This window comes from Oratosquilla oratoria, chromosome 20, assembly GCF_046742065.1.
Source record: "Oratosquilla oratoria isolate Oo_2021 chromosome 20, ASM4674206v1, whole genome shotgun sequence".
NCBI lineage: Eukaryota > Metazoa > Arthropoda > Malacostraca > Stomatopoda > Squillidae > Oratosquilla > Oratosquilla oratoria.
Genome location: NC_134796.1, coordinates 926,291 through 941,779, shown reverse-complemented (window position 1 = coordinate 941,779; position 15,489 = coordinate 926,291). Strand labels below are relative to the sequence as shown.

Sequence of the window (15,489 nt, the reverse complement as noted above, 5' to 3'; positions counted from 1 at the left end):
ATGTCGAGTTACCGATATGTCATTTTCATTATTAATCATTTTACTTACCACTTGGTGTCTTCTCCGTCTTGAGTATTGGTTCTGGTGCATTACCCATCTATAGTTCCCATGCATGGGGATTACGTATGTATCGTGCAACATTTTCACTTCAGTTAAGGTGAAGTTGTACTTCCCACAGACCTTTGACAACGAGAGGTCAAAGGTCACTAGGCGTTCGGGACCAAGAGAGGCCCCTCTCGCGCCCATACAAGGGAGTTGCGTGGTTGAGTTCAAGTTGAGTACTAGTTGAGGACAAGACAAGTCCGAGACAAGAAATGCAATCGACCTGTTAGTGATTCGTGACTAGGGGATGATATGAATTCACCCCAATCACAGACCTTATATATATCATGTGAAGTGCATATACGACGAAGTGTGCCTACCAGTGAGGGGATTCTGTGAGAGAGCCATTCCCCTCAGCATACCTTTATCCTTTCCCATTCCCATACTCACCCTCCATGCCACGCCCGAAATTCGTTGCGCACATCACCGTCATAACCAGAACAAAGATGAAGAAGATTTCCAAGTGGCCCCAAGGCCACGGTAAGTCATAAATTTAGTTCATTGAAATATTCAAACCAATATGAATAATGGAAATAAGTACATATTTATAAAGATACATGATGCTTTGTGATGCCATTATACGTTTCAGGGTTCGATGCGTTCCCTGCTGTTCACAGGTACGTAGTTTTGTAGTGTTGAAAGTTGTATATAAGTTCACACAGAGTATCCCAGTATTAACTCGGTGGGACGGTCACCTAGATTAACATATACCGTCAACATTCGTGTTAAAAGAGATGGGAAATCTGTCGGAAGTCATAGTATTCTCCACAGTGACTGCGCATCATGCGACTGACCGGATGGGACGAGACGAGTGCAGGAAAAACCACGTCGGCTGGAACCGGCTAGGACGCGACAGACACATGAGAAAAATCTTCGCGCAATAGTGCATTGGCTGTCACCTGTAACGAAGTGACATCAGGCTTTCTTACGAACCCACCCTTGATAAAAGGTTAGTCCTTGCTTAGAGAAAAGTAAGTTTTCTTTGTTTATCTAGTTTGTATGTACTGCATGACGGTTGACGGCCTTGCAAGCATTAATGGCTTCGCAGTATAGTATTGCGAGACGTGCGGCAGCAAGGCCTATAGATGTTCAACCAAACTTGGGTTACTGGTCGGAATTGCACCCTCTGATTTCTCTTTTTTTTTTTAAGATAAAGTATTTTATTTCATCGTCGTTATCCGACACCTGTATGGTTGGGAACAAGTGATTGCGCTGAAGAGATGGAGTCGGTAGCAAGTAAAGGAGAAATCATGAGAGGGTACCAAGTGGGTGCTTTAGTAGAAATTAAAAGTTGTCGGTTTTGTTTCATGGGGGATTACTCTCCGATCATAGAAATATACTAAGTGACTCTTGTCTGCAAGGGTGTCTCAATTCCCTAAAATATTACCTGTATAAATCTCTCTCCTGCAAAATCGAGACTGGGATCAGGGTTCGTGTCGCCACCATGAAATTTCAGTCAAGTGTTTGCATGACGGAAGAATGTCGCGCGGTGGTTTCTACTCGAAAGCGTTATTCTGAAATGCAAAGTGTTTGACGTCATTGTTGGCGGGTGGAGATGCTGCTGTTACGTGTGGTAGCCTTAAACGTGATAACAAATCAAAGTGGGCAGCTTGTGAGGCACACTTCACCAAAGATCGAGTATAGTACCCAACAGATGACCTATGAGTGTCAAAGAACAGGGCTGTTAGTGAGCGTTTGTTTGTAGTGACGTGTGTATGTGTGTGCGTGTTTGTCTGTATTTGTTTATTCGTTCTATTATCTATATGTTTATATATGTAAATACGTACACATAAAGGTTGCGGGCTATTGGCACACTTTTCGGGTTATTGGCAATGCAGTGAGGTACAGCACAGGAGTGGATCAGGTGATTTCAGCCCAAGGTGATTTCGGCCCGGTGATTTCGGTCCAGCGAAAATAACCTTTTAAGGGGACCCCCACCCCCAGATTTAAGAAAAAATCGAAGAAAATTGTTTTATTGCATAAATACAGAGTAAGGATCTTGCTCTAGATGCTGGTAAAGTGTTTTTATCGTACCGCCATTTTTAAAGGGTTTAAAGGGCCTACCCTCCCTCCCCCCGGCAGCCACATGCTGCGCACGACCATTGTTTACATACGTTTTGACCATATCTTACTCCATTTTCTTGCGTTTGATGCACTCATACAGTTTTCTCTTACGTCCGGCATGCAGAGATATTTGAAGATATTAGCCTTTCCTAAGCTATCCAAACAAAAGGCACACTTGCAGACGATAAGAACGTCTACATTGGCAACTCAAGGGGAGAAAGAAAGAACCCCAGCATCAACTTTGTTATCACCACCTCCAGCAGCTCTCTCCCTGCCATCTACATCCACATCCTCAGCACCTAATCCTCTGTCCTCTACACCTATATCAGACACATTGTCTCTACGCAAACAACTGTTTGCTAACAAGTGGCTACAAGGATGCCTCCTTGTTGCAACACCTTGGGTTTAGAGTCTCAAACCTCGCAGTGATATCCCTGATGCAGCAAGAGCCTGTTCCAACACCAGAAAGGAAACCCAAGAAAAGAGAGCTGAATCCCAGCAATCAGGCTACCTTGCTGGGTCATTCTAGACCAAGAACTCAAACTTTGCGACAAAGAGTGAGGTGGCGGCTTATGAGACCCTCACTTTGAGTGAATAATATCCTACACTGTAGGAGGGTACAAAGTGCCTGAGTTACTTGAAAGATGCAAAATCATCATGATAATACAATGGAACCTGTTTTCAATGGGCCTTAGGAGGTCCAATGTAAAATTTAGTCAAACTAAGGAAAAAAATAAAAAATAAACACTCGTTTCTGAAAAATGTAAGTTTTTGATACACAAAGTCTATCTCCTCCCTCAATTTCCAACCAATTTTTGCATATAAGGTCTCTATTAATAGCTAGATAAATGACAAAAAATGAAATAGAGAGTTTTTTCGCATATGTTAAATAGAATTTTTTAATAACGTGTCAGTCAAAATTTTGCGTTTTTTTTCGATGATTTTTTTTTCCTCGGCGTTAAACAAAGATATTAAAAAAAAATCTATTTTGTTTTTCTATATATATAGAAGATTCTTTTGCTGTAAAATGAAAGACATCGAATAACAATTGTAAGAGGAGATAGGATTTGAAAGAAGCCCAAAAATATGGTATTTTTTACGTTTTTTATTTAAAAAAAATAAAAAACTACTGGTCAGATCTGAATAAAACTCAAGCTGTGAAGGTTTACTCAGACCTAGATATCACACAGAAAAAATCAGCAAGATCCTCCAGAAAAAAAAAATTGGGTGGGGAGTCCCCTTAAGCTTGAAGGCTTGGTGGCAGTAGACTGGAAGTGAGCATTAAGGGAGAGCGAATGAAGGAAGTGGATAGTTTTAGATACTTGGGTGCAAATGTGTCAGGAAAAGGTGGAGTGAAGGTGAAGGTAGAATGTAGATTGAGAGAAGCAAGTAAATGGCTTGGTAGATTGAAGAGTGTAATGAGGAATAGACATTTGGGAATGGATGCTAAGAGGAGACTGTATGAATGAGTGATTGTGCCAACAGCACTGTATGGGGTAGAAACATGGAACATAAGAGAGGAAGAGAGAAGGAGTTTTAATGTGTTTGAGATGAGGTGTCTGAGAAGTATGATGGGGGTTACTAGGCTAGATAGAGTGAGAAATGAGGAGGTGAGAAGTAGAACAGGGATGGAAAGGGAGTTGGGAGATAGGGTTGATGAAAGAGTATTAGGATGGTTTGGACACATAGAAAGAATGAGTGAAGAAAGACTAGTAAAAGAGGTATGGAAGGCAGATGTGGAAGAAGTGAACATGAGGGGACGTCCTAGAATGAGGTGGATGGATGGGGTGTAGGGGGCTTTGGGGAAGTGGGGAATGTCTGTTGAGGGAGGACGGGAGAGGACAGAAGACAGGGGTGAATGGAGAATGGTTGTATATGGATGATGTTATGATGCATAAGGTGGAATGGGCGGGGGGTTGGGGGTGAGGTAATATGTGTGAGCAAAATTTGACGCAGCCCAAAGGGATTTCTCCCCGTCTTCTCTTTTTATGCATGGGGGGGACGGATAGGGGGAGTAGCCGATTTAATGAAGCGGCCTTGCTGTGGATGTGCTGTGTCTTGCGACACTGTTTCTGACCCAGGGCAGTGGGCAAGGTGCAGGGATGACCCGTCATCCAGGAGGTGCTAAGATAAGAGGGAGGGTGGAACGTATTCAGGGTTGGAATGGGTGGGAATTATTTTATGCCTTTTCCTTTTTGGCTATATCCCTTGTAATGGGGGAAAAGCCTTGGTATATGTATGTATGTATGTGCAAAAATATTGTTACTCGTACTTGATATGATATTTAAGTATTTTTCTAATTCTTTTAATAATATATATTTTTTCAATAATAAGTAAATAATAATAGCAACATTTGGAGGACTGGCCGAAACGTCCTACCCTGCAGAGTTCTGGCCGCAACATCTGTGGCTGAAACATTCTACATTCGATGCACTTCTCTCCTGCATGTTCACTAATGATGTTGAACTTCTGGGCTGGGTTGTTAAAAAAAAATTGCACTATCTTGGCGTTAAATATATCTTGACATTAAACATCATGGTAATACAGAGCGTTACCATGGCATTTAACATCAAGATAAACTAACGCCAGAATTAGTTTTTTGAACAACCCTAGACTCCTTGTTATATCATGTTATCAATGTTAGGCAACTTTTTTGGGCACTAATTACACTATTTACCTTAGTCCACACATGAAAGTTGTATAATTTAAATTTAAATTATTTGTTTTATAAATTTTATTTCGTTTTCACACAGTATGTGCAAAAAATATTGTTACTTGAAATGATATATAAGTAGTTTTTAACATTCTCTTTATATTTTCTTTCAATGATAAATAAACAATGATAAACATTCGGAGGACTGCTATTATTATCTATCTATTATTGAAAGAAAATATATTTTTAAAAGATTAATATATCACCGGCGATTTCGGCCCAGAAAAACCCTGGGCCGAAATCACCCGTAGCCCACCCATTCAAAATAGTCAATATTATGAAGCGGATGAGAAGAACGTCACTTCGAACCGCGTCATCCATTCATAATTAATCCATCTCTCGCTCTTCCACATGCATCCGAGTTTCCCCAACCCCATCCATCCACCCACACTATATCCTCCTGTTAAACTTACGTTATCCACTTTTCCTATCCACTCTCTCTCTCATTGTGGACTTTGGTTTTAACAGTTCACACGCACACTGAAAACCAAGCAACTTGTAACTTTATGCAGACTGACAGTACGAGGGAATTTTGTCAGGATGAATTATTATTGGAACATGTTTTCCTTGCTAGGGAAGATTCACTCGCGGCTTCATGCGTTTATTAGAATCACATCTACACTTTCTCACTCCCTCACCCAACCCCGTCCTTGTGGGGGTTACTGCAGGACCACCGGTCTAACCCATAGGGAACGATGCAGTCTCTATCTACGTCCTCACGGTGGCTTCTTCCAGTTTAGTAAGGTTGTTTGAAGGGAGAAAAGTACATGGGTTTCACTACCACTGCCTTTGATTGACAGCCAATACCATCCCGCATGAGAGCTCAGAGCTTGCATGTGGCCCGTGCACTGGGTAATGCTGTGAACACACACACACACACTGGATGGCGCTGCGGTTAGTTTCCGATCGCCAGTACAGCGGTCCGGGTTCGAATCCCGGCCAGGACTTAAAAATTCTGTATCGCTGCATTGAGAGTCGTTACTCCAACCCTCGTGGGCGGGGAGTTTGGTGTGCGTGTAATTACGGTCACAGCATTACCCAGGGATCGGTCATATATGAGCTTTGAGCTCTTTCGCGAGGGAAATAACTGTAGATCACGAGTATAACACGTGATCTAATATAGAATTGCACACACACACACACAAAACTATTAAGAAGAATCGAAAGAATAGGTGTACAAGGACAATTACTGGAATGGATGGAAGATTTCTTGCATGGGAGAAAAATGATAGTGGTACTCAGAGATAGAAACTCGACCTGGGAAGAGATGATAAGTGGAGTCCCACAGGGTCCACCGATAATGTTTCCTAAATATATGTGTATATATATACATATATACACACACATATATATATATATATATATATATATATATATATATATCACTTAGACAAAATGTTGTAGCACATTTGTAAATACTGTATAATCACGAAGAACTCACAGTCAGAATAAAAGGAAACTTTAGAAGAAAGTGTGACTTCTATATTTTGGCTTATAGCTATAGCCCTCTTCAGGAAAGTACTTTCCTGATGAGGGCTATAGCTATTAGTCGAAATATAGAAAGTTACACTTTCTTCTAAAGTTTCCTTTTATTCCGACTGTGGGTTCTTCGTGATTTTATATATATATATATATATATATTTGTATATATATATATATATATATACATACATATATATATATACATATATATACATATATATATATATATATATATATATATATATATATAAATGACATGGATGAAGGTGAAGAATGTTACATGAAATTCTTTGCAGACGACGAAAAACTACTAAAAGTACTGAAAAAGACTGAATCGCTACAGAGAGACCTGGTCAAGTTATGGGAATGGAGTCAGAAGAGGGAAGCGAACTTCAGCACTAAGAAATGTAGTATAATGGAATTTGGAAAAAAAAAGAATATCAGGAGAATACAAAATCGGTACAAAGGATGTAAAGTTAGTTCCGAAAGAGTTATTATCAGCAAAGACATGTCCCCAGACAAGCATTTAAACAAAATAGTCGGAGAAATCTACAATTTGCTAAGATCAATAAAGGTGGCTTTTAATAACTTGGATGAAGTGATGGTAGAAAAAAAAATACTAGTCACACTGATAAGACCAAGATTGGAGTACGCTGCGACACATGGACACCCAGTACAAAAAAGAATATAAGGAAAATAGAAAAAAAAAATCCAAAGAGCAACGACAAAGATGGCTCCAACACTTTCAAAATTGACATACGAACAAAGATGGTCTAAACTGGAACTACCACCCCTGGAACATAGAAGAGAAAGAAGCGATCTATTGGCCATTTACAGAATCATGAAGACTTATTAAAGTGTGATAAAAGAAAAACAAGGGGACAAGAAAGGAAACTCAAAAAGAATAGTTATAGAATAGATAAAAAAAAATACACACAAGGTGGTGGATGTCTGGAACAAATTGGACGAAACAATAGTGTGTGCAAACACCATACAAGATTTTTTAAGAACAAACTAGACAGATGCTGTGAGATACAAAGACGGATCACTACGGGCGTAGCTCCCCTTCCTGCATAATACAACTAGGTAAAATACACACACACCAACACACAAACACACCAGTACACACAAACATACATGCAAACACACACAAGCAAATACACAAATACACACAAGGTAAATACGCACAAATACACAAACTCGCAAATATACAAGCAACCCCTTGCACACCCAAGTTGGAATTCCGGCTCGTATCTCTTTTTAGTGGTGAATATGAAAACATTACCTGTAGGAGATAATGAAAATATTGCTGAAACAGAAAATATTAATTCTATTTTTTGGTGGATAATCAACATCATTACAGGAATGACTATGATATTTAATCATGCTGTGAAAGGGTTAAGGATCAGCCTTGGGGACCTGCTAGTGGTGGTCCTTTAAAATGAATGGCAGAGAGAATGATCTCCCTCCTGCCTATTATCAAAACCCTGCTTCTGACCCAGGGCAGTGGACAGGATTCAGGGACGACCCGTCATCCTGAGGATGTCAAGAAAAGAGGGAGGTAGCTAAATCAAAAGGGAATTACCCACTTCCACCCACCACCCTCTCGTCTTGGCTCCTCATGGATGACGAGTTATCCCTGTATTCCGTCCACTGCCCTGGGTCAGAAACAATGCAGTAAGACACAGCACATCCACAGCAACCCAGCTTCACTTGGTTTTACTCTGATCTAAATATCATTATCATGTCACTTCTCCACTCTTCCAATGTGGGAATCTCCAGTTTTGTTTTGGTTTGTCATTTTCAGTCTTTCCTTGTATGTCTTGTCATTTAGTTTCGAGATCACCTGGGCTGCCACCCTTTGATTTATTTTCTTTGTATCTTACTTTGTGTGTGATGACCACATCACTGTCTGGGACAAATCAGGTTTTCAATTACTTTTTTCATTGTATTCTTCCATGTAGTGAAATATCACTCATGTGCGTATGTAAAGTGGATACTTGAATATTAGTACTTGACAGATTATCTGTGAAATAAATATTAGACCTGTTATTATTCCCATTATTCAAAGTGTCGTGTCTCTTCAGACATAAAGAAGATGTCACTAGGCAAACTCAGCAAGTCACAAATTGCCAAAGGCCTTAAGTGTCTTCTGGACATAGAAGAAGCTATAGAAAATAAGAAGGTAGGTCTCTCTCTCTCTCTCTCTCTCTCTCTCTCTCTCTCTCTCTCTTCTCTCTCTCTCTCTCTCTCTCTCTCTCTCTCTCTCTCTCTCTCTCTCTCTCTCTCTCTCTCTCTCTCTCTCTCTCTCTCTCTCTCTCTCTCTCTCTCTTTCTCAAAGGGCAGTTATGCCTTCACTGAGCCCAATCCCCATTATGGTGTATGTGTGTATGTGTTTATGAGGGCAAACCTAGCCACCTCAGTTTGCAAGTAATACATACATATACCAGTACATGTATGTATAATGGAATCTATACATTATTATACTTTATACTGAAATTTTAAGAGTCGGCTCTAAAAACAAAATGATTTACAGGGACAGCAAGAGCTAAAAGACCTCTCTTCTCTTTACTATACCAATGTTCCCCAAGATTGTGGACGCAAAGCTCCGCCAATCATTGACACCCTCGAAATTGTTCAACAGAAGAAGGAACTGTTGGTGAATGTAAGTGACATAGAACTTACCCTTAGTATTCAAAAGATCAAGGCAAGTGTTGAAATTTCTTGTTATAATTCATATGGGGGGATGGAGAGGGGGGTCACCGATTTAGTGAAGCAGCCTTTCTGTGGATGTGCTGTGTCTTGCGACACTGCTTCTGACCCAGGGCAGTGGACAAGGTGCAGGGATGACCCGTCATCAAGGAGGTGCTAAGAGGGAGGGTGGAGGGGGATGAAGTGTATTTAGGGATGGAATGGGTGGGAATGGTTTTATGCCTTTTTCTTTTTGGCTACCTCCCTTGTAAGGGGGAAAAAGCCTTGGTATGTATTTGTATGTATAATTCATATCCCATCTTATCAGTAATTTTCATTCCTGTTTCTATTATATATATATATTTTTTTAATCTTTTTAGAAAGAGACTGAGGAAATTGAGAATCCACTGGATGAAAAGTATGATCAGTTGGGATGTATTGTGGAGGTTGTACCAAAGTCAGGGAAGTAATGATAGTGAACAAAATATCACAATAGGATGTAATGATAATGGAGGAGAAAATGTCACGGTAGGATATGTCAGTGGAGGACAAAATATAATTTTAGGATGGGATACTGGACAGAATGTAAATACAGGCCAAAATATCAGTGTAGAGTATAGCATTAATGTAGAACAATGTGCCAGTATAGGACAAAATATAATTTTAGGATATAATGTCGGTAGAGGACGAAATGTTACATTAGGATGTAGTGTCACAGGACAAAATGTCGCAATGGAATGTAATGACAGTGGGGGACAAAAGATCACGATAGGAAGTAATGATAGTGAAGGACAAAATATCATGATAGGATGTAATGATAATGGAGGAGAAAATGTCACGGTAGGATATAATGTCACTGGAGGACAAAATATAATTTTAGGAAGGGATGCCGGACATAATGTCAACGAACGACGGGAGGCCGGCGTGAATCACGGTGACGTAGGGGGAAAAAATGTACAAAAGAGATCGGATGACTGTGATTGACCAGATGTCCGTGATGGGGGAAATGTTAATTTTGATGGGAGAAATATTAATGAGGCATTGAATGTCAATGAAGGACCAAATAATAATATAGAGCAAGGTATAAATAAAAAAACAAAATTATAATGTACATACATACATACATATACCAAGGCTCTTTCCCCCCTTACTAGGGAGGTAGCCAAAAAGGACAAGGCATAAATCATTCCCACCCTTTCCATCCCCGAAAACACTCCACGCCCCTCCACCCTCCCTCCCATCTTAGCACCTCCTGAATGACGGGTCATCCCTGCACCCTGTCCACTGCCCTGTGTCAGAAGCAGTGTCGCAGGACACAGCACATCCACAGCAAGGCCGCTTCATAAAATCGGCGACCCCCCCTCTCCGTCCCCCCCTACATAAAGGAGAGGACGGGGAGAAATCCCTTTGGGCTGCGTCAAAATTTTTGCTCACACATACTATCTCACCCCCCCATTCCCCCGTCCAATCCACTTCATGCATCACAACATTTTCCATATACAACCATTCTCCATTCACCCCTGTCTTCTGTCCTCTCCCGTCCTTCCTCAACGGACATTCCCCTCTTCACCAAAGCCCCCTTCACCCCATCCATCCATCTCATCCTAGGACGTCCCCTCATGTTCACTCCCTCCACATCTGCCTTCCATACCTCCTTTACTAGTCTTTCTTCACTCATTCTTTTCATGTGTCCAAACCATCCCAATATTCTTTCATCAACCCTATCTCCCAGCTCCCTTGCCACTCCCTTGCACATAGGTAAAAATAACAGCAAGTACGATTACAAGCTATTTGGAAATTCGTTAACAAAAGTGGATCGTGAAAAAGATCTCAGCGTAATTATCAGTAACGACCTCAAATCATCCAAACAGTGTATTTCAGCCTCTGAGAAAGCAAATAAGATTCTGGGACTGATTGCGCGATCTTTTGATTTCAAAAGTCCATCACTTATTAACAAGCTATATAAATCGTTAGTTCGTCCACATTTGGAATATGCTGTTTCCGTATGGTCACCGAATCTCATTAAAGACATTGACAGACTGGAAAAAGTACAACAGCGAGCCACAAAACTGATTCCAAATATCAAAAACAAATCATACAAAAATTGACTAAAACACATGAATCTGTTTTCCCTAAAAAAACATAGATTCAGAGATGACTTGATACAGGTCTTTAGCGCAATGGGTTAGGCATAATTACTATGTCTTGGTGTTATATGTTGAGTGTGACGGAAAAAGGAAGGGGGTATGAATTAGAGTGGTTGTTGGGGGGGGGGGGTTCGGGAACCAGGGAACGTGAGTAATTGGTTAATTGTTAGGAAAATATCACCGGCGACTACACTTACAAATACGTGAGCGTAAGTGGGAGAGTGCAAGATCTAAGGAATAACAGATCTAACCACTTCCGACCGAATTTCGAGGGAGTTGGCGCAGCGGACCCGTGAACGTCTCCTGGCTGTTCAAAGTGGGGTTCGCGGGTCCTATAGCTGTCATTTGAAGCTGGTGCGTCGTTCGGGTATGTTGTTGCCTTCGCTCGCACCGCTCCACGCAATTAGTTATATTCTGACAAATATTATACAAAATATATATATAAGATATTATAGTTCCTGTCTATATATATATGAATATATAGTATATGATATATAATATAAAATATTATAGTTCCTGTCTTCCTTGGCGTTACACAGTTTTCTTCAGCGTTTCACAAAGAGAAAACGGACCCAGCCTAATGACGTCAGAAGCTGTGCACAATAATTCAAACGGTCTGACTTTTTTTTTTTAGACCTTGGGAGAGTGCTTCTCGAAGGCGGGAGTTGGTGTGGAATGGATGTTATCGCTGATAATACTGCCCAATCACTTACATATACCACGGCTTTCCCCGCTTTCATGGGATATACCCAGGTAGGGAAGGGCATACAAAAACTCCCACCCATTTCATCCCCATATGTACTACACTTTTCCCCCACCCTCCCTCTAATTTGATCATAAACGGTCACCATTCATAACAGCAGCATTGGGTGTACAGTTATTAAGGGAGATTAATCATAATTTTTTGTGTACGACACATGCAGTCCGCCATTACCTACACAATATGTACATAATAAATAAACGCTTTAGAAAGCGTATGCAAATAAAAGTATATACAAATAGATTCCGCTATATGATGATAATCCATGGATGTGGTAAATTATTTACAATATAATGTTTTAATTATAATGGATGTATACAATGATTTGATGGAGATAAATAATATTATGTACAGTTAACATATGTACAATTAGGAGACACTGCAGCAGATGTGGCGTGTTGCCACAAATGTCACTTCGAACCGCGTCATCCTTTCATCCGTTCATAATCCATCTCTCGCTCTTCCACATGCATCCGGGTTTCCCCCACCCCATCCATCCACCCACACTGTATCCTCCTGTCAAATTTACGTTATCCACTTTTCCTATTCACTCTCTCTCATTGTGGACTGCTAGTCTTTGGTTTTAACAGTTCACACGCACACTGAAAAACCAAGCAACTACTAAATTTATGCAGACTGACAGTACGAGGGAATTTTGTCAGGATAAATTATTATTGGAACATGTTTTCCTGGTGCCATATACATAAAACTTTTTTGTTAGCCTTAACAATCTCTGCTAGCTAACAGAAAACCACTAAAAGTTATGCCCCAATGCTTAACTAACAAATGTTAGCTAGTAAACAGTCAAAGCCCGTTAATTAAACAATGCTGAAGTTAGCAGCTTATGAACATGTAATTGAACATATTATTAAAAATTTCACGCATAAAACAGTGTTATTAATGCAGTTGTTCAAAATTTATTAATAGAGTATCATGATAGCACATAAATATCGTATGTGTGTTTTTTAGTTCTTATTAACCAACGACAGACAGTTTTGGACGAAGGCGCATCGCACCGTATGTTTGAAAACATTGTACAGGAAAAAAATACAAATTATATTATTTTATAAACTATATTTGTTTCAATTCATTTTATCTTTCACTTTTGATTATAAGTGGAATGAAAACTTGGTAGTAGAGAGAGAGCACTGCAACAGCAATCTCACCTTCATGATACCTCACTCAGCCACTGGTCTACTGCAATATAAATTAATGTACAATAATTTAGTACAGTTTAGAAACTAAGAATGGCACCAATCACAAATATTTATGCACAGTACTGCATCTCTGAGCAAGGGTAGTTAAGTACAGTACTGTACTGTACTTAAACCTTTATTAATTTAGTGAACATATATTGTAATGTATACAGTATACTGTATTGTGCAGTATACAGCACAGTATATTCATAAGAATTGATAAGGATAAGTAGCAAATACCTGAAATGAAAACTGGCAATGTAATATCGAAATGGATGTCCGTTACAGCCAGCCGGTCTACCAGGAGTAGGAGGTATCTCTGCTTCACCTGGCTCTTCTTCTTCATCTGCACCTAGTACGTCTGTGGTAAGTGCCAAACACGCAGTATTTTGGTAGGAGTTTATTGCGGAGATCTACACACAAGTAAGACAGGAAGTGATCTGTCACAAGCGAATGCTTGGGGGGCCTAGCTGGGCATTAAGACGCGCCCGTGGCCTACTTTCTGTTACATTGTTGCTAGGCGGGAAAAAGATTGGGCAAAACAATACATACTAACATATCTAGGTATATACATAGAAATATACAGCAACAAGAGAACAATTACATTTAATGATGAATATGCATGCAAAATGGTTAAGGGTAACATATATTTAGTTCCTTAATTCTACGACGTGTACAATTGGCATAGACGCCTAATGACGTATATATATTCGGTTATATAATTATGTATAGGCACTTATATAATGTAATGACTACATAGGCTTACTTATACAAAACATTTACAATAGATATATGTTGATATTAAGTACTCATGTATAATAAAGATGTGTGACATATACATTAAAGGAGATACATATACAATAAATATATACAATAATTAAATAAGGAAGGGCTTGGCTACACGTCCCTTTCAGCTGCATCGTCGAACAGTTCATCTTCCTCGTTGATAGGCAGGGGAATGTTAAACTGCTTGCACATGTTGTGGAGCAGAGCACAGACATAGACGATTTTGCATGTCTTCTCTGGGAACAATCGTACTTCACCATTAGTACATGGAACCGTCGCTTGAGCTGCCCAATCTCCTATCTACTACACAACGCGTCCTCTTGTGTGCTCTGCAATAATAGTTAACCAATCTAGAGAAATTCACAATCAATCCAAACAAGACTACAAACCAACATACAATCTGACATATGTACCAGGGAACACAAAACCAATCCCACATTACATAAAATGATTGCCTGTATACCTGTCCATGTGATTGGAGTACACTGTAGAGACTTGGGCCATTTCCACCCTATGGCAGTTATTTGGTCCAATGAGAGGGGATGTGGCCCCACCAGGTGAGTTATCATAAGGTGAGGTCTTGCAGTATATACAGTAGCATCTATAAGCTGTAAAGTGTTGAAGAGGAAATCTGTACTGAGTAATTCTATACTATATTGGTATTTTGGTTATCACATTAATGACTACTACCTAGACTGGAGAGAACAATGCCCCCATTAAAATAAACTGTACTATATAGCATAAGACACATGATTTTAACTTCCATGTTATAGTTTGTCTGAACGCCAGCCAGGGGGTTTAGATAAGGCGTCAGCAACCACTCCTTGCAAGGATAGCCAGTCTCCTAGAAGGTAGCATCCAGCTGGGACATTATTTTTTTCAAAAAGTGCCTTCAAGCCAGACTCGTCCAATATCCTGGCATCATGTACTGAGCCAGGCCACCTTGACAAAACATCAAGTATCCTGTACTTGGCATCGAATACGACTTGCACGTTGATGTTATGGTATCGTTTTCTATTTACATATAAATGTTCATCGACACTGGGAACCATGATGGGACCTTTCGCAGAGAGATTTGATACCAGACACCGCCAGATTTTGTAATTCTTGCCGAAAAATAATTACTTTTTTGGGCAAGTATTATAGACTTACAGAGGTATTTCGTTGCACATTATTGTGTCTGAAATTTAAGTCAATTAATTTCATGATTGCAAACGGCATATAGCATTGTTTGAGCCTCTATTTATAATTACAGATATTCGTAAAACAGCCTATAATTGTATCAAGCCAAGCAATTTGTCATTTTCTACCGACTTCAATGGACATATACCGATATATACTTTCAATTGAATGCACCAAGCAATAGGCAAATCTATGTAATGTATAGAAAATTTATTTTTGTATCGAAGACTTTTTTCCGGTACGATTACTAAAGCCCCGTCCACACGTACCATCACGCATCAGCGACTTGATGCAGTAGTCGTGTTGAAAACTTGTTACTAGCGTACGGACAGGCTGCATCACTGCCAATACCTTGCGCGAACCAGA

At 39.9% G+C, this 15,489-nt stretch overlaps 2 protein-coding genes across 3 annotated transcripts in view; one reads left to right on the top strand and one right to left on the bottom strand.

Annotated features, from left to right (window-relative positions):
• The first annotated feature begins 894 nt into the window (after window positions 1–894).
• LOC143036367 (uncharacterized) overlaps window positions 895–15,489 on the top strand; it is a 27,087-nt gene continuing 12,492 nt past the window's right edge. The window contains exons 1-4 of one of the 2 annotated variants that reach the window (XM_076203618.1): window positions 895–1,051; window positions 8,449–8,546; window positions 8,898–9,026; window positions 13,444–13,521. In XM_076203618.1, the coding sequence (XP_076059733.1) occupies window positions 8,460–8,546; window positions 8,898–9,026; window positions 13,444–13,521 (294 nt within the window). In that variant the 5' untranslated portion in view covers window positions 895–1,051; window positions 8,449–8,459. The remainder of the gene's footprint in view (window positions 1,052–8,448; window positions 8,547–8,897; window positions 9,027–13,443; window positions 13,522–15,489) is intronic. The other variant, XM_076203619.1, reaches the window with a different exon arrangement.
• The window catches only part of LOC143036368 (uncharacterized), an 18,590-nt gene continuing 16,641 nt past the window's right edge, over window positions 13,541–15,489 (bottom strand). Inside the window, exons 2-3 of the mRNA XM_076203620.1 lie at window positions 14,405–14,549; window positions 13,541–14,270 (exon numbers count right to left, since the gene is read on the bottom strand). Coding sequence (XP_076059735.1) covers window positions 14,245–14,270; window positions 14,405–14,549 — 171 coding nt within the window. The 3' untranslated portion in view covers window positions 13,541–14,244. The remainder of the gene's footprint in view (window positions 14,271–14,404; window positions 14,550–15,489) is intronic.